Source organism: Cuculus canorus, chromosome Z (assembly GCF_017976375.1).
Source record: "Cuculus canorus isolate bCucCan1 chromosome Z, bCucCan1.pri, whole genome shotgun sequence".
Classification (NCBI taxonomy): Eukaryota; Metazoa; Chordata; class Aves; order Cuculiformes; family Cuculidae; genus Cuculus; species Cuculus canorus.
In genome coordinates, this window is record NC_071441.1 from 41,346,925 (window position 1) to 41,367,293 (window position 20,369).

The following is a 20,369-nucleotide window of genomic DNA, read 5'->3' on the forward strand; positions in this document are numbered from 1 at the left end:
CTACCCATTAACGTGGTAGGAACATGTTCTGCTGTCGTTCAAGTGATCCCCAACTCATGCGATGACAATAATCCCATTACCTACACTATGGAGAATGACTAGCTTGGGGAAATACACATATTATTGACGTTCCCAGTTTCTATTTAAAAGAAGTGCTTTGGAGAAACTTTTGCCTGTGGCAAAGCCTGCCCATTTATCTACAGAACAGCGGAGTGCATGAACACTGGCTTTCCCAATTTTGCCTACTCCAACACAAAGGATGGATTTCCAAGAAGCTTAGATTCTTCATTCTAAAAGCTCATTGTCACCAGCACATCTAGTGATATATGCTGAGCTACGCATATGTTGGGGGAGTTGGTTTGCTTCAACACAGCCATGACTCCTAACTCTCCATGCAGAAATCACAACCGTTTACCCCTTCAGGAACCATTCAGCAAGGCTGGGTTAAGACCAGAAACAAGTCTGTTGTAGCAGGAGTGCTTCTAGAGCAACCAAAATGTTCAACACTATTTTCTAACACATCCTTCTGAGCTATCCCTCCCTCCAGTAAACTATACCATCTGCTACTAAACACCTGCTTATCGACAGCTTAGCCTTCCCTGCTGCTAGGCAAAGGTCTTGCCACTGAGGAGTCAGTACTGTGGCCCTCATGGGATGACAGCAGTGTGCTAGGTGGACCTCAGCTCTGGTAGAAACCCACATTACAAAAGTTTCACCTCATGCCATGAAAGAGGGCTGCTTTCTTGAGGCCATTTGGCTTCCAATAAGGAGGAGAAGCCAAGCTAGGATTAGTAATTTGCTCGGGTTTGCTCAAATGGTAAACAACTGAATAGCTGACTATTAGGACTCCTTTCTCAGGCAACATCAGCAGCCCAATGCCCAAAGCTGAATTAATTACCTGGGACGCATTTCAGATGGCATACAAGAACAGAGTCCAGCTAGTGGCAACCATGAATGTATGAGTAAAATGTGATTGAGTCACCAATAGAGGCATCCACAAGATGAAAGCAACTATCTCTTTGAGGGGAGGAATATTGCACCTGACTAATAGCTGTACTTATACCACACTAAAAATGGCTTGCTCTTTACTCTTCCTGTTAGCCATCTACACACCTGCCTTTGCAACAGGCTGTTAAGGGTCTGCCCAAGAACGTCTGGCAATAGTCTACACCACCTAACAGCTTGCTTGGGCATCTGATATTTCCTATATTCCACAGATTATCTTTCAGCTGTGCTTGCAGACATTTGTCTAGAGGGAGAGCAGGCTGTAGCCTCAGGGTGTTTCAAAAGGCAATGTAGATAGGTGCAGTTTTTTGAAGAACTCAATTCAACTCACTGATAAGCAAGAAAAACAGCTGCAGCTATACCACTTTTATTTGGGAACCCACCATATGCCTGCTGCAGTCTCTTTTCATCTCCATATAATATTAAGTAACATTGATGCAAACCACCATTATGGTACTCTTGGCTTTTAGAGAAAGAAACTCTTTGCCCTGAACATTTACTTTTATCCTTTTTTATTTTACACAATACCTATGGGAAAAGGCAAGGAATTATGTCTCCCTTGAATAATTTTGAGATTATATTAAAATAGGTCAAGCAACCATATTTCTTACAAAATCTACTTCCAACAACCTCAATTTTCTTGTTTTTATTTAAACTCTGAAATGAGTTTTCTCTCTGAAAGCATGAGAAATAATATGAATATTTATAGCCTTAAGAATATTATTGAGACATACCAGGACAAAATTCTAAACAGTTAGATCAGAAGATGACTAATGGCTGCAAATCAAACAGCTCCCTAGCAATACAGTACTCTGACAGTGCTCACTTAAAGCCCCTAATAAGGGCTTTTGTATTTAAGTGCTGCTCCTTTTCTCAATCTATTACACACTAAAGCAAAAAAATACCTCTCCTTGTAAGATTTGCTTCTGCTATATCTAGCTCATCGCCACTGTGACACTGCTGAGCATGTATTCGTACATTAAAGGGAAAGAAATACATCCGCAGAATGCAGTTCCAGCCCACCTCATCTGACTGCTTGAATTCATTGTCCTTCCAGTCTCCATCTGTCATCCAGAATTGCCTGTCTGCAGGCAAATATCCAGGCTAAGCTTGGATGAAGCCCAAGGTACAGAGCACTAGCACACAAAGTATTCTCATGCACTATTGCATGCAAAGCCATCATCTAGGTAATGTGGCAAACACCTGGCCTCTGCCCAAGGAAACCCTAGCCTGATAAAGGACTCTCTTCAGCACAGGGTGAGAGTCTCACTCTGTACAGCACACTACCCAAACCGAAAATGTGATAGCTTCACCCGAGTTTGAAATCAGAGAAGAAAAATTAAATGCCACCAGTAAAAGTGGGCAGGCTTGGGAAAGTTAGCTAGTAGGTAAAAGACCCTTGCCTGGTGCCTGATTTTTTCTATATCTCCACTGATGCAATGGAAGAGCTTATTACACAAATCAATCAACTGTGGCATCAGGAATCATCAGCGATCAGAAAAGGAGCAGAAACTCACTGACTGCATGCCATGTCCATGACAAATTTGTGGTATAAAGTGAATGTTTAAAATGCTTTTCATTAAAACCTAAACTCATTCGGTTTCTCTTGTGTAATGAGAAGGGGCACAGCTTAGTGCAGTTCACTTGCTGTACTGTCATGCGATGGCATGTCAGGACTCTGTACCTTCTGAATCAACTACTCTGAAATCATCTTAGCAAGCTTAGAGATGTGATTCTGAGTTCATTTTGCATGCAAGGCAGTCTTCAGAAAGCTAAGTTTTGAGAAAGCCTCCATTGCCAGAGGGGTCATCTTAAGTCTTAAAAAACCAAGAAAACACAGTCAGCATGTGCTCCACTTCTGCAAATCCTTTGAACCAGTTGTATTCACAGTGGCCAAATGCACCCAATAAACACAGAGCTGCACTATTATCTTTTCAATGCCTGTTCCGGATGTCAAGCTAATGTCTTCATTTTCAATATCTGAGGTAAATACTTCATCATTCTGCCAGATATTTTTTTAATTGTTAAAAACCCTAAAGCTAAATAGCCAGATCTCAGAAACATTTATTTTTCTCCCAACAATTAACAGGTTTTACTCTGCCATGACAGAATGAGAAAGGTTACTTCTTGCAAAATACAGTATTACCAGAAGTCACTTCTGGCCATTGTGCAGTATACTAACAAACTTTGTGAGTTTTTAAGAAATATATACAAAATATTATTCTTAGTGTTTAAATTGAAGGAGTCAATACAGCTGTGGTAACCTGCAAGCTAACGGTTCTTCAGACACATCGCCTACTTTTTTGTAGCTGTTTGACCTTTAAAACAGATGTTAATTCTAGACAGCTCAACACAGCTCTAGCCATTCTAGCTGATGTTTCCTATGCTTGGTAATAGTAAAAAATTCTCCCTAAAATCCTTGTTGTAACAATATGGCACCACATGAACAGGACAAATATTTGTTCACGTGTTGTCATGAAAAAAACACAGAAAATAAGTGCGGGGAAAAAATCCTTGATCATTGATATTCCTTTCATTTGCAATAGGATCTTTTTAATGTGACTTTATTTACTGTAACATGCATGTCTTTTTCTGTGTTTATTTACATTGCGCTTTCACACCATTTTCCTTTAATTTTAGAACATGTGCCTGTCTCACTTCTTATGACAATAAAAACTCCTCTTAATATATTCACATCTACTCAGTCCTAGAAATATACATAAACAGCAAAAGAAGAAATGGCAAAGCACCGATGTGTCCCCAAACTAAAAACTCAAAGTAGAAAGGCACGGAAAATCCTTCAGATGTCAGCAGATAACCCTTGTCTTTCCCCATTTTTGTATTCTACATCTAGTGACTTTCACGTCTCTAACTGGAAGAGCTTCTCTGTTCCACATTGACATTTCTGTTTTAAAACAGAAAATAGAAGAGAGAAAGTCCAACAATGAGTGATACCCTCATGGCAGAAGTAGTATGCAGAAGTGTGAAATCCAGGTCAAATCCTGCACTCTGCCCACTTATGATGGGGGAAGAGGACTTCAGATTTCCATTTGCCAGAAAAAGGTCAAATTTTAATTTTTTAATTATTTATCTTTTGGGGCATTTTAAACACATTTTGGCACATCAACCTGAAAAACAGTCTCACGCATTCGACGCGTATGCTTTAATTAATAGCTATCATTGATTTCCCTTCTGCTAGCTCCTCAAGTTTTGTGGGGAAAAAACAAGAGCAAGAAGGGAGCTGGCAGAAGGCCATTACTGATTCAAAGCTGAATTGACAAAGCCTACACCCAGAAAGTGAAATCATGGCTCTGGTGAGTTTGGTCAATCAGCAACAGCCAAAACGTAAGAGGACAAAACACTGTTTGCCTCTCACAGGCAGTACTGTATTCCTGGGGATGCTGAGGGCCAGGCTTTGACCTCAACATTTTCTTCACAGAATAGACTGAAAATGCAACTCTCAAAGAGACATATGGCCCTGCAAATGGGTCCAGACAATTTGCCAGGCTATCTGCCACTTGGAACAGTTCCGTTTCGCAAATGCTGGGACGAGACAAGGTTCTTCTTGCTGTCAGTGCAACTGTGTCACAAGGTCTATGGTGATGCTGCTCTGAACCTTTCCTTGTTTCACCTTGCTCCCCAGGCTGGGATGCAAGAAATTGCAAAGCAGACCAGGTCTGGTTTTCAACTTGCATAACTTGAAAGGTCAAGCGCCTGTTTGATTTTTGCTGCTGTTTTGCCTAATTATATGAGACCTGACAAAAAGTATGGACACACTTGACACTCTGGAAAGAAAAAGCTCTTGCAGAGCCCACCCAAAATCCTGTGTGTCTTGTACGATGGGAAGGTACAGCCCACTACAGCAGATAGCTGCCCTGCCTTCTGAGAGCAGAAGCGAGAATTTAAGTCCTGTATTCAAACAGATTTTCACAGTTTCCTTCGATGGATAGGTGGCTACAACTGAAATTTTTTAACCCAAGCAAAAAGGCAGAGATCACATCGCAAAAGCTTTCTCCTGTCTCAATGCATTGTGGAGCTGCTTCTCCAGTCCTGCAGAAACAAGGAAAAGGAGATCTTTTAGCACTAGTCATCAGTCACATGTAGGGGGAGCTTTCCCCTATCCAGAAGGATGCGATTTGCAGGCTTTTACTCCTTCATCCAGCATCTGCCAGACCCGTGCCTTGTTCTGCATGTGTGGAAATGCCTTTAGTAAAGGACTACTTCAAGCTTGCATAAGACATTTGAACCTAATACAGGCAGCATTCAGCCCTTTTTAAGGACTATACTGCTTGTAAAGCAAATCTCAACCATATTTCAAATCTACATTGCTTTGATGATTTTAAATGTTCTTGGATTTTAGACAACAGACATCAGATTCCTCTGTTCTTGTCAGTAGTTTAAAAATGGCCTGCCTCCAAGGTTACTGGACTATACCCTCTAGCTATCAGAAAATAAATAGAAATTGAAAAGGGAAAATTATTTATGAAATATTTATAACGTCATTTATACATTCAAGGAAAAAATAATAGTGTCGGTTTCCTTAAATTTTTGTCCTCTCTAACTTACATCTTTTGGTTTTCTTATACCTCAATTAACAATCTCAACACCTGTATTCCGGTGAACAGCTCCCCCCATCCCTCCCAGCCCCATTTGTGAGAAATGCCTGTACTTACTTTTGTTTTTTGGGGATCTTGATATTTTCTGGTCTGTTTTTTTTTGTTATTTCCTTTCCATTCTTTAACCATTTGAATCTGAGCGCAGGATACTCTGAAGTGGTTTCACACCTTAGCACTAGCTTCTGACCCACAGCAGCCTCTTGATTTTTCATTTCCTTCAATTTGGGAGGCACCGCTAAAAAAATAAAAGAATGTGCTGGTGATTAGGCAATCCTCAGAAGGGAAAACAGTGCTAACTCAAATTGAGCTCGGCAAGCCACAAATAGCAAAACCCAAATGAGACTAGACATGCTTCTACACCAAAATGTGAAAAATAAGGATAATTTGTGGGTGAAGTGTATCATCCTTAAAGCTTAAGGGCACATTTAAGGACAGCCTAGTTTGGTCCCTTAGAGTCCTCTTATATGGCTTTTCCAAACTGCAAGCCATACACAGCCTTCAAGAAGACTAAACTGCTGTTTCAGAATATAATATGAAGCATTAACAGCACTTAATTGATGGTGTGCACCTAGACACAAGGCAGCATGCCGCAGCAGGCAGCCTTGGTAGGTAATACAGAAAAGGAAAGGGAGGATGTCTTTCTGCTTTTTTATTTCAACTGGTACAAATCAGTGACTACCCAAAGGCTCTAGGCGCAACCTAGGTGTAACAGAAAGCTAAAAGCATAAGCCTAACAGTTTGCCTAATCTGAAGGAATGCCTTTTTCTCCAGCAAAACATTAAAACACACATCATACTTCAGGCCTCAGCTTGGCCATATCCTTTCCCTGAGGCAAGAGACAATAAGCTTGGAAGCCCATCAAGAGAATCAATAGCAATTAAGGGTATTTGGACACAGAAGGGGACATTGAAAACACGCAGCCAAAGGCTCCCACACACTGACGGGCTCCAGCTGATGATTCTCAATTCCTACTGTGCTGTAGCAATATTGTTTCTTGTGTGGGTAAATCTCAAACCATTTAGGGCTTTCTAAGTTAAAGACCTCGCATATTTCACAACTAGTACTGCTCTTTGAGAACAAGCTTCACAAGAAGATGCAGTCCCCCTTTGAGACACCACCCTTCATTTGCTCCCCTGGGTTAGCTGTAAACCAGCCTCCACCATGCTCCAGTATTGAGATAAAACTAGTTCAATCTTTCTTGCCCTGTGGCTTAAGGTAATACCTTTACCACACAACTGGGCACAGCTTATATGGGGAGTTACAGCTGGTCAGCTGACAGGTGATAGGTTGGGAATCCATCCCAACCAGCTGTCCCCTGGTGTTGGTCTGTAGCTCCAGCGAGTCAGTACTCCCAGGCAGCATCTCTAGCTGCCCTGTAATTTGTTACTTAACAGCTGTAATGTTGTCCAAGGAAACAAATGGCCAGCACGGCCAAATGATTTTCCATTACATGTAGATTAGAAGTGTTTGCCGGGAACCAACAAGTCTCCAATATGGTCCTGTACAAGAGAATGTTTTAACAACCAGAAACACTCTTGATTGTATACTGATATCTGTTGCACGCGTGTTTGTGGAGACCTGCTGACATGAATGCCCTTAATTCTAGTTAGACAAAAAAACAAGCAGCACCATCACAGCCAAAATTTTGTTCCTGAAGGGAGCCTACAAGAAAGCTATGGAGGGACTTTTTAAAATAGCATGTAGTGATAGGACAAGAGGGAATGGCTTTAAACTGGAAGGCAGAAGATTTCAATTAGGTATTAGGAAGAAATTCTACACAACGAGGGTGGTGAGAGACTGGCACAGGTCACCTGCAGAAGACAGGATAGGGACAGAGCAGTCTTCAATAATTAAAAAACTTCTGATTAAGAGGAAGGTGACAACTTTTTTCATGCACCTCTGCTGGTGTGGAAAACAAGTCTCTGGCAGAAAGTCTTAGACTAGACATCAGCAAAATGTCCAAGAAGAAGACCTTCTCTGGGGAGAGTGTCCATGGAGGTTTTACCCGTGGGGTAGGTATGTGTGTCAGAGTTGCACTGGGAGAGATCAGGTAAAGCCCAGGATTTCATCACCAGAAAGAAATCTCCCCCACAACGGCTTCTCATATGTTAGTTTCTACTTTCACACAGACTCCCTGGATAACTTCGAAAATCCCAGCATGTTCCCAAAATGCTGTCAAAACAATTCTTGCTTTCTAAAAAACAAATGCCCACACACCATGCTGAAACCAATATGTTTAAAAGTATATACTTTTACGAGAGTGTGCATATGTATTTGCATATTTATATTTACAAAACCACACATGTATAAATATTCAGGTATTTAGCCAAAGGACAGAAAGAATTTTTTGAAAAATACCAATCTTCATATTTTTCAACATTAACTAACAGACTTAACTACTGAGGTCTGTACTTATAGTTTCATTCTGTCATTAAAGAGTTAAGATTATAGTTCTGTCACTACATAAGAAAAGAAGCAGCAGAAGTGTGATATAAAAAGGCAACACTCCTAATTTTACCATATTTCACTTATTATACTCCCAGTCCATATCTTGCATAAATTAAGAGAACAACTGCAAGGATCAAAATTTTTGTGTTTAAGATTTCAACTGGTTATTGATTTTCCTGCAACATAGCAGTATGAAACTGGGAATAAAAAGGAGATGCCATTTTGTTCCTGACTTTTATTTTAATTCAATATTATCTGCTCAAAATGACTTGCAGTTTTTTTCCTCCATCAGAACTGCCAATGAAAAAAAAATCGTTAAATTAATATGCTCAACTCTTGCCATAATTCAAGAGTTACCAAGAAACATAAAAGAGGATTTAATCAATGGCAGTGACCCTCACTAATTCACAGTAACTTGCTGTCCAAGCATGCAGGGTCTCCAGGGAAAGCAGTAAAAGCTGTTCACAGACATGACAGAAAAGTAATTGTTTCTTTTTTTTTTCCCCCCTCCCCCTTTTCATTTACACTATGTTTGTTTCCTTTCAGCTGCAGTTCTGCAAAAGTTAATCAGACCTGCCAGGCGTATGAGAAAGCTTGTGCTGATAAAACTACAGCATTATATGCTTGGATCAAGATCAGCTACAGCTTCCACTGTTGCTAGAGGTAGTTGACTTTCATTGCAGCCTGTGCCAGCTTCTCTGGTGCTGGTAGATGGGACCTCGTCTAAGGGGTAAAAATTCTTTTTAAAGTAGATAAAGATGCTTACAATGATAACCACACATTGCTCCCCCCCCCGACACCTCCCTCCCCTCTCTACCCCTTTCTCCTTTGTCCCCACAGCATCTCCTGCCAGCTTGGCTTCTTTCCACAGCTCCTTGATGTGCCTGTCATGCAGCACTGCTCCGAACATCACTGAGGCTTCTGCCCACTGCTCTAGGTGAGGCTTGCTGTCGCAGGCAGGAATGAGGGAGAAAGTCCAAGGAAAACACTTTTGCATCTCCTACACATGGGTGCAGGCTGAGGTGCCACCTGGGACAGGGTGACTTGCTCAAAATGTATCATGAAGATGATAGGGAGCCTCACAGCATTTACTGCAGATCATGTTTTGTGCCTCTGTGAGCAGCTCTGGTACAGTGGCAGCACAGCCTTTACATGTGCCATGTAAAGCCTTCACATATGCCAGAATGACAAGAACTAGGTGGCAAAGAATACAGATAAATCCCAAAGAGAAATAGCAGAAACTAAGAATGGAAGCACCCTGAAAGCAGCCCTGCTTGAATGAAAGGTGTGGTGGGATCCACTTTTATCCGTATTCCTTGTGCTGAAACCTGGGAAGGCCTCACATTTTAAGTGTCAATTAGACATACAGAAAGGCACCCATGTTTAACCCTAAGCTTTTCACACTCCCCGGTCATGACCTCTCTCTGTGACCTATGGACCTTCCCTGGTTTGACAGACTTTCTAGGAAAGCAGCAGAGGCAATAACAGTGAGAGAGGGCTGTCACGCTATGAGGAGCCCTCACAAAGAAGCAAAGTACATACGTCAGCGAAAAATTCTGCACCAGTGGAAGGGTTTAACAGGCAAAAGCACACAAGGTGTTAGATCTCTGCTTATTAAGATGGCTTAAATATCTGTCATTTTTTTAGCAAATTTTTTTCAGTAATGTCTACTGTCCTGCATAATATCATTGCAAATAACAAACACACATTTCCATATTCCCTCAGCAAAAGTCTCACTGATAATGTCTGACTGGAGGTTAAATTCTCCTCTTCAGATTGTGGTGAGTTTGGCAAAGCACAGCAATCTCCTCACCCTCAGTGTTTGATTATATAGTTAATCTGCATGGAAGCTCAACACACTGAACAAATTAAACAGGAAACCTGCAAAATATTATCACACAACTACACACTTTCAGCTGAAATTCCATGAGGGTTTTTTTCCCCTTTCTTTTCTTTTCCTAGGAAGGCACAAAGCCTTTTAAGAATCTGAGTGCAGAGACGTATTATATTAGGCATGCTTGCCAGTAGGCACATGCGCACAGTTTGCTGTGCAAAACTGTGACCAACAGATTGGTGAACGGTAATAGAAGCCACAAGAGTAACACTCAGAGACTTGGCCTTAGGCTTGCGTTTTTGCAGCACAACACCCAAGGCAGGGCAGTAATGCAAGACGAATTATATTATTTCCAAAAGCCTTCTCCCCTTGCACATGAGATTGTAATCAACCTCAGGCTTATCATCAGCAGGTCAGATTATGTAAAGTCTTCAGTACAAACCACATAAAACACACTTTAAAGTGCATACTGCTCCTGTTTAGACAACTGAAACCTCCTCCCCCAAAGTTATGTTATTTTTTGTTGGGTTTAATCTTCCTATTATTCTTTCAGGCAACAACTGGATTCTGAACAACTTTCAAAACCTGTCTATTTCTTTCCAGTATGCTGAGTCTCTGTGCAGACTACCTGCATGGTAAAATACTGTGGGCAATGACAGGAGATAATACAACATAACCAGCTCTCCAATATACCAGAGTAACTGAAAACAAGCTGAGAGGTTGGAAAATCAAACAAATTATTCAACTTCCTAAATGGGAATTTAACATTTCTCTCTTTTGAAAATACTGCCAGGTAACACTTCAGTTTCTGGGTCTTGGTATGATTTGAATACTTGCGTCTGGGTAGAAGGGTGAAAGGAAAAATGCAACCCTGACATTTGTCTTGAGTACTACTCATAAAACCAAGATCAACACAATATCATTCTTCCTAGTGATAGTAAAAGGAATTTTTTGAGACATTTTAGATCTTGTGAAGGCCAAAAGAAGGAGAAATGCCACAAGAATGGCTAGCAACGTGGTCAGGAGCCAAGAAACAGAGCAACAGAAAGGGATATGGCACTACAGCCATGTTCTTTGGACAGTGGACCAGCAAGGAACCAGTAAATGCCACTAACAATCAGAGTAACTACTCCCAGAAGCTAATCGCAAAGCCAACTGCAAATCTGATTACTCTGGCCACTAATTGCATGCTGTAGTGTTTGCATCTAAACTCAATAAACTTGAGAGGTTTAGGTATGACAGTGTTGAAGTCTCTTTGGTCCTTTCAAAGTAATGGTACTTACTCATTGATCTGCACCTGAAATATTTATTTATTTGGGGTGAGAAGCTTTCAACTACACGGTATGTTATGCCATTGTTCATGGATAGTTACCCCTAGCCACAAAGCTGCTTTCTGAGCTTGCATTAACCTTCTTGTTCTCCCTGTCAGAAGCCCAGTAAACCCTTCCAATGAGAGTATCATGGGTCATCTCTTAACATAACCTAGTAAAGGCAGGATTTTCAACAGGGCACTGCAAATGTGCATATGAAAGAAGTACTGCGCAAATGAAGGTCTCCCTATACCTCCCCTCCATCCTACAAGTGAAAAATATCTCCAGTGGAGCCAGAAATAGGATGGAAGTGACAAAGTGGCATGTCTAGAAGTATCATGACCACAATGGAAAGACTGAGAACACTCAATAAAATTGAGTGCAGCAAGATAATGCCAGGCTGTCCAGCCTCCTGTAATCATTTTAAGATATCAGTTTCTGAGCTTAGACCTCCTCAGAGACAGGGAACTGTGTTCAAAGACAGCAAAATGTAGGGCTCACAAGAGCAGCTGGGTGTGAGCAAGCATCTAACCTGAAGATTACAATTTAAAGGTCAACACTTAACCTATGTGCCGATGATTGTGTCTGCAGGAACACACTGCCTGATCGCATTAAATACTCTCTCCTCTGGTTCACAATGCTTCAGCTGACTGCAATTGGCTGCATCCCTGATAAACTTTGACAATCCTGTTAGTGACTGTCAATATAAAAACCTGATCACACAGAATGAGAACGTGGAAACAGCATGAAATAAATACACTTGATATCCGATAAGCAATTAAGGGGCAACAGCTCATAAAGTTGATATAAAAATCTGCAGGTCCGTATTCTATGTACCTTAGTGCCTAAAGGCAGACTATTTAAGCACTAAAATTAAGTCAATCCAATGCACAGAAATGATATGCAGGCATAAATGCCATGGACTTCAAGGGGACTTGCAAGTAGTGAGAGATTTGATTTAGGAGCTGAATTTCAGGACTGCATTAAAAGTTGGCCTCCAGTTGTTGAAATCAGGTGAGAGGAGGAAGCATGGCTTGCTGCACCATACACGTTTCCTTCTCTTCTCTACTCTCCAGCATATTTTCATCACTAAACTCTACCTCTGCTTGAAAAAAAAAGCAATGCAGTAAGGCAACAGAGACTAATGCAAATGAAAAAAACCCACCTAAAAACAAAAAGCAAAGGCTGTGATGGCACTGTTAACTTGTCTGGGTCTCAGACTACGCATTGTGGCCAGACTGGGAAGGTTCACCAGATCACTGGGCTGAGAGGAATGTAAAACCTAAACTTTGAGTCTCAGCTGTGGTACATGTAGCCAAATCGGTGTGCCCTAAGATCATGTTGGGAAAAATAAAAACAAATGGAGAAAAATAAAAAAGCAAGGAAGGAAAGATATGCAATGCAACAATATTCTCCTCTGGTATATTTTCAGATGTTATTCCTCTGGATTAGTGATGAAAATCCAGTTCTTGGGTAACACCTTTTTCTCTTTTTGTTAGAATTGACTTTTTGGTTTGTTTGGTTTTTTTTTTTTTAATACCTTTCTTATAGTTTTAGCCTTTAATCTGAAGCCTCAAAAGTGCTGCAGCCATCTCCTCCTCTCCCTTTCACATTTCTTATTCTCTGGCACACTCCTGTACATGCCATCATGAGAAAACACAGAGAATTCTTCTGCAAGTTGATTCCTGTAGGCTTTTCAAATATTAGCAGTATCTTATATTTTTATAACTGCTTCCACCTCCTCTGGTCCCAGTTGCTTCTCCACTGTCTCAGCAGTTCTTCACCATGCTCCTCTTCACACTGTTCCAATAAAGCTGGGACATTCACATGCAAAGGACATGAGTGATTATTTTCCCTGGGTCATAATCACAGAAGCTCCCACTTTTTTTTTTCTAGTTTACATGGTTTTCTTGGTTTTGCAGCATTTTCTGATTCTGCAATAGTTCCACCTCACTGACAAACATGTACCATGCTCCAGCCAAGAAATTGCCTAATGCAGATGCATCCATGGTAGGCCTTCATAATCATCAAATACTTCCTCATCTTCTTGAGGCTGTGGAGGCCTTAAGAGAAAGGCTTCCAGCAATACTGTCAGCACAATTCTAGGTGCCTGGTCAGAGATCTTCCTAATTAAGCATGCTAAACTGTCCCTGCTCAGTCATATATGTATAGAAGCGACAGCCTGCCACATTAGTGCATGATGCAGAATTTAAATAACATCAGACAACACTGCAGTCACAGGATTCATATGAATTTCTCCAGTATTAAAACAATTCTCCATGTGGACCAGAAAACCAGAAGGACGTGCTGCCCACGTGGATGCCTTACTAACAAAAGATATAACATGAGGAATAGGGAGTGCCATGACAGGTGAAATAGTGGGAATGGTGGTCAGAAGGTGATTCCCAGACTGTGGCATCCAGGGTACCTCAACAGGTGACCGCTAACCACTTCATCTTGTGTGGATTCACAGAGCTAGTCACTGTCACCACCAACAAGGATGCCTAAGTAATCTGAGTATGGTGATATAATCACAGGAGAGAAGAAGTCATATACAGAAAGACCCCAAATGGGATTTACCACAACAACTGCCTCCATTAAAGTCCCAAACACTCTTCCTCTCACAAATTTCACATAGAAGCCACCACTTTTCACAAAGCAGACAAGAAAATTTCTGGGCATTCCCAACTTCAGCTGGCAGTTCAGGGGGTTTATTTGTCCGTTAATGTTTCTCACCACAAATAACAACTCATCCATGTTGAAATTTCGGGATGAGAAGGCAGAAAACCCGAACTGCAGCCTGTCCTATGGCTTGTTTCCACATGAAGAAAAACAAAACCCAAACACAGAAATTAATATGGAGAAAACAAGATTAACTGGAGCATTAAAAGGAAGAAGTTGCTGTTGCATTACAGGCTGCATCGAGTATTTACAACAGCGTGAAGAGCTTTGAAAATTTTAAGACACTGATTTGCTAATATGCATGTCAAAATGAGAGCCTGTGAGTCAGGATTAAAGGCAAGACAGGGACAGGTGACCTTATAGCAGGGGTCTGCTACAGGCCATTGGATCAGGAAGTGCAAGCAGATGAGATCTCTATAGACAGATAGGTGTAGCCTTGCATTTACAAGCCCTAGTCCTTATGGGGGACTTCGACTACCCTGATAGCAGTTGGAGGGACAACACAGCAGGGCACAAGCAACCCAGAAAGCTCTTGGAATGCATTAGTGATAAATTCCTTCTCCAAGTGATTGAAGAGCTAATGCAAAGAGGTGCTATTGAGGACCTCGTTCCCAACAACAAGGAAGGGCTGGTCAGGAATGTGAAGCTAAGGAAAGGCTTGTCTGAAGTGACCATGAAATGGTGGAATTTAAGGTCCTCAGAGCAGAAAGGAGGGCATGCAGCAGGCTCACTACCCTGGATTTTAGGAGAGCAGACTAGCCTCTTCAGGGATCTGCTTGGTACGGTACCATGGGATAAAGCCCTGGGGAGAAGAGGGGCACAAGAAATCTGGTTAATATTCAAGGATCACCTCCTCCAAGCTCAGCAGTGATATATCCGAACAAGGAGGAAGTCAAGCAAAGGGACCAGAAGACCTGCATGGATGAACAAGGAACTCCTGGACAAACTTAAACACAAAAAGAAAGCTTACAGGGGATGGAAGCAAGGGCAGGGAGGAATATAGAGAAATTTTCCAAGCAGCTAGGGGCCAGGATAACAAGTTAAATCTGTCCAAGGTTGTAAAGGACAACAAAAAAAAAGCTTCTATATGTATGTCAGAGATAGAATGAAGACGAGGGAAAATGTGCACCCTCTCTAGAAGGAAAAGGGAGATCTGGTAACTCAGGATATGAAGAACACTGAGGTACTCAACTTTTTTGCTTCAGTCTTCACCAGCAAGGGCTTAAGCTACATCACCTAAATTGCAGAACACAAAGGCAGGGACTGGGATAACGAAGAACCACCCACTACAGCAAAGGATCAGGTTTGAGATCATCTAAGGAACCTCAAGGTGCACGAGTCCATAAGACCTGATGAGGTACATCCACAGGTCCCGAGGGAACTAGCAGATGAAGTTTCTAAGCCACACTCCATCATATTTGAGAAGTCATGGTAGTCTGGTGAAGTTCTTACTGACTGGAAAAGAGGAAAAATAACCCCCATTCTTAAAAAAGATAAAAAGCAAGACCTGGGGAACTACAGGCTGGTCAGTCTCACCTCTGTGCTCAGCAAGATCATTGAGCAGATTCTCCTGGAAACTCTGCTGAGGCACATGGAAAATAAAGAGGTGATCAGTAACAGCCAACATGGCTTCACTAAAGACAAATCATGCCTGATGAATCTGGTAGCCTTCTACAATGGGGCTACAGCATTGGTGGGTAAAAGAAGAGTAACTGACATCATCTACCTAGACTTACACAAAACATTCAACACTGTCCTCCGTGACATTCTTGTCTCTAAACTGGAGAAACATAGATTTGATGGATGAACCACTTGGTGGACAAGGAATTGTCTGTACGGTCACACTCAAAGGGCTGTGGTTAACGCCTCAATGTCCAAGAGAAAACCGGTGACAAGTGGCATTCCTCAGGGGTCAGTATTGGGACTGGTGTTGTTGAAAATCTTGGAACCAGACATGGACAATGGGATTGAGGGCACTCTCAGCAAGTTTGTTAATGATACCAAGATGTGTAGTGTGGTTGACACAGTAGAGGGAAGGAATGCAATCCAGAATGACCCTGATGGGCTTGAGAGGTGTACCAGAGTGAACCTGATTTCTTGAAGTTCAGCAGAGCCAAGTGCAAGGTCCTGCTCCTGGGTCAGGAAAATGTGAGGCACAAATACAAACTGGGTGGAGAATGGATTGAGTGTAGTCCTGAGGAGAAGGACTTGGGAGTGCTGGTGGATGAGAAGCTCAGCATGAGCTGGCAATGCGTGCCTGCAGCCCAGAAAGCCAACTGTATCCTGAGCTGCATCAAAAGAAGCGTGACCAGCAGGTCGAGTGAAGTGATTCTGCCCCTCTACTCTGCTCTTGTGAGACTTCATGTGGAGTAGTGTGTCCAGTTCTGGAGTCCTCAGGACAGCAAGAACCTGAACCTATTAGAGTGTATCTAGAGGAGTGTCATGAAGATGATGAGAGGACTGCAGCACCCCTGCTGTGAGGACAGGCTGAGAGAGTTGGGCTTGTTCAGCCTAGAGAAGAGAAGGCTCTGGGAAGACCTTACAGCAGCCTCTCAGTACTTAAAGAGGACGTACAGGAAAGATAAGAGAAGTTCTTTATCAGGGTAGGGCTAGGGGTAATAATTTAAAGCTGAAAGAGGACAGATTTAAATTAGATATTGGGAGAAATTTTTTACTGTGAGTGTGGTGAGCCAGTGGAACAGGCTGCCAAGAGAAGCTGTAGATGTACCATCTCTGGAGGACTTCAAGGCCAGGTTGGAAGAGGCTTTGAGCACTCCATCTAGTGGAAGGTGTCCCTGCTCATGACAGGGGAGTTGGAACTCCCTTAAGGTCCTTTCCAAAACAAACTATTCTATGATTCTATAGAACCTAACAATAAGAGTATTGGCTTCTCATTTGCCACTTCCTTCCTCTCCTTTAAATTTCTCGTGGTCAGCTTTCCTTGCGATAGTCTCTTGGATTTACGTGGGTGTTCAGCACAGGCTGTGGAAGTAAAGTTTTTCGTAGTTGTTTTCTTCTTGTGCTGATCACAGACGGAGCAGCGCATGTGCTAGCCCTGTCCCATTTGCATAACACCTGCAAAAGCAATCCCCCAGCCCCTGCCTGCTGAATTCTCCACTAGGTAGAAAATGTCAGAGGTACTCCTGGTGCAGCATGCTGTGCCTCTATTCCTAAGTTAATTCGAAGATGACTGCTCTCATACCTACATGCTAAGGGGAAAATCAAGAGGGTCTGACAGTGCCAGAAGTGTGCCATCTCCACAGCAAAAGGATGTACCTTTCCACAGGAACACAGTGCAACTAGTCCTGGCCTATTCAGTGGACTGAAGTGGAGAGCACTTGGAAATCTCTGTTAGCGAGAACACTGCTAACAGTGAGACTGAGACTGAAAGACACTTGACTCACTTGAGGAAGTGAGGATCTGCATTGCGTAGATCCTGGGCATTGCACACAAATCATCAGCTCAAACCCAGCTCAGCAAAAATCTAAACATGGCACTTAAAATTATGAGATCGCACAGTATGCAAAGAAGATTTCAATGTATACCCTTCTGTTTAATTTACTTCAAACATTTAATGAACCCCACATCTATACTTTGCAGCTATGGCAAAACAGAAATGGGAACTGCAGTGAAAACAAAACATTTATGTCACACCTGTTTGAAAGTGTGCACAGGCTGTCTTCAGACATATGAAAAACTAAACAATATTCTTAAGAACAAATATTGTTAAATACCTACAATCAGGGACAGCTCACAAAAAGATCTAATTAGAAGCATCTCTCCTGGTTAAATTATTATACGAGATTAGACATCCTTTCAAAGGTCAACCTCCAAAAAATCCATAACCACATGATCAGTAAAGCATGCAGAAACATGCCACAGCCCAGCAATCACGGGAGGAGGAACAGGAACACTTTGTGCAACTCTGTAATGGTTTCTGGACTGTAGGCAAAAGTTCAAAAATCATGTATGAAAAATGAAATGAAAACCTAAGTGGTGGAATTGTAGACCTGGAAACCTGTTTGAATGTTAAGTAGCGGGCCACACAGGAGTGGGATTACCACACAAATGCAGGAAAATGGAAAATAGATCTCTGGGCCATCAAGTCCAGCCCAGACCTCCTGGCCTATAACAATCAAGCCCATCTTGCCAGGTCTTTATGTAAACTTTGTCAAAATCCCTCAATAGCCTTAAAATATATGACTACGTGAAAAAGACTCTATCATGCATTAAACAGTTAGTAATCATTTAACATCCTACTTATTTAACCTTTGTGATCACGGCCACCAGTATCTATTGCTGGGGAGGAATTACGGTTTTTATTGTAGAAGCCACAGGCAGACCTCCAAGAACCACTCAAATATATTAAGTGTAGTAAGCAATATGCATAATTTACCGAATTACCATTATCTTATGCCCCAATCTAGGTGCTCTATTGACAGAACAGAGACTATATTGTAAAGTTTAGCTAAAAGGGAGTTGGAGAACAAACTCCACATAAATTCTGAACATGCTGCCAGTGAAAAGATAAAAGACATGGTACATCAAGTAAACCGTCCTTCCCCTACTTCTTTTAAACTTACAAACGGTTTTCGTGTGTCACAGTTTCGGATCAAATCACAGCCTGAAAACTGGTTATATGTAGTGTGCAAGTATCCAGGGCTTTCTTTGCTATATGATAAGAACTGATGGCCCAGCACAGTACTAGAGTAAAAGTCAGGCCCTGTGAAAATAATGTGCTTTGTCATTGATTCAATACAGCTAGACTTCCACGTCAGAACATGGTGAAATGTGCTACAGTCTTTCTAGGGGGGAGGTGAAATAGTGCAGACTTTATCATATCCAAATTTGCAGATTTCTAGGTAAAGCATAAATCAGATTTACTTAAACCACTGCAAAACTTCAGTGTGAACACGCTTAAACTGATATAAAGCTGATTTAAGATTAAACTTACATTAAAATTAATTCTTTAACAAATTAGGTTGAATCAATAAAATCCTGGATTAAATTAGTCCTAACAGGTCTTTCTGGAGGCAATGTTCTCTCTGCTTCCGTTGAATTGATTTAAGAAACCTGACTTTAATGACAGTGACTTTGTGTGTTAATACTCAAGACATGTTATGCATGTTATACATTCATCATTCAGGATAGAAAGACATCAATGTGATTATAAACTTCTCCACAAAAGGACTAATCAGATCTACATTCCATCCCTTTCCTAGTTTCCTTTTTGTTTCATTCTCAAGAATAACAGCGTTGTGAATTACAGCTTCATTTTGCTACCACTGAGCTGGAGATTTCTGCATATCATCTCCTGGGATCTCTCTAACATAATATCTAGTAAAAGTTTCAGTCTGTTGTTATTTCTCCAATTGGAAACTCTTCTTTTGCTTCCCAGCCAGGACACTGATTTCAATCACGAATCACCTGGCCTGTATACACATAGCATCCAGGACAAAATGTGCTTTTCTGCTACTGAGAAATTACTGAAGAGCATTAATAGAATGACTGCAGGCCAGTCTGCCACAAAGCTGTTTCCACTAGAGTCTGACTAGACCCCGAATGACCTCTGCTCAGGTTTGGACAGCTGAGCTGCAAGGAAGGTGGCTATCTACACCTAGTTACTGTGCCAACCGAGTCAAAATCTCATGTGGAAGTACTCTGAGACACATAAAAAAGCTCAGGTGAGGAAAAGCAAAGAGGTTCCCCACACTGTGGTGCTGGTGTCATGCTGCAGCAGCCCAGCAGATTGCTTATCTATTTCTTGCAGATCCAGAGTTGAAACACAGGCTCCAGCCTCATTACATGTGGCCACTGTGCCTCTCTGAAGCCATCTGAAGTAAGTAACTTCAAAATCTGTTAAAGGAGGGTGCAGCTCCTTGACAAACCCAGGAGGATGTTTCACAAGCAATAAGATCAGATCGAAATATCGAACCAGAACCAACTCTCCCTTTAGAAAATGCTTGCATAGTGTTCAGACTACTACCTACTTGTTGTCACTTTTTTGTTTCTTTTAGTAGTCTTAAAAAAACCAAACAAACAAAACACCATTCTTTCATGAAATAAACAAAAGTTCATTATCCTACAAAGATGGTAACATGTCAAGTTCCAATCTGGATCTTCACTGAAAATAGCATATAGCAAGGAGAAAGCATAACTTTCTTCCCAACTGTGCTGAACCATAGGGGGCCACCAGTCCTATCTTTTGTCCAGATTTTCTAGAAGATGTAAGAAAGAAACTCATATAAACACAAATAAATCAAAAATAAAAACTTGATCCTAAAAAGGTTTGGGAAAACAGGGCTTCACAATGGAAACTTCTGTGCAACCCCCGCAGCAGAACTGACAGATATATCAGGTTTCCTGTAAGACTCAGTCCTCCAGGTTGGCATGAGTACAGAGAACAGGGATGTCTCACAAGAAGCCAGTAGCATGCGGGATTGACTTCCTGGTGATCAGCAAAACGATGAGTCT

At 41.6% G+C, this 20,369-nt stretch overlaps 1 protein-coding gene across 5 annotated transcripts in view; it reads right to left on the reverse strand.

Annotated features, from left to right (window-relative positions):
* The window catches only part of NRG1 (neuregulin 1), a 455,801-nt gene that overhangs the window by 140,360 nt on the left and 295,072 nt on the right, over positions 1-20,369 (reverse strand). For all 5 annotated transcript variants that reach the window (XM_054055245.1, XM_054055243.1, XM_054055244.1 and 2 more), the window contains one exon: positions 5,679-5,856. In XM_054055245.1, coding sequence (XP_053911220.1) covers positions 5,679-5,856 — 178 coding nt within the window. The remainder of the gene's footprint in view (positions 1-5,678; positions 5,857-20,369) is intronic.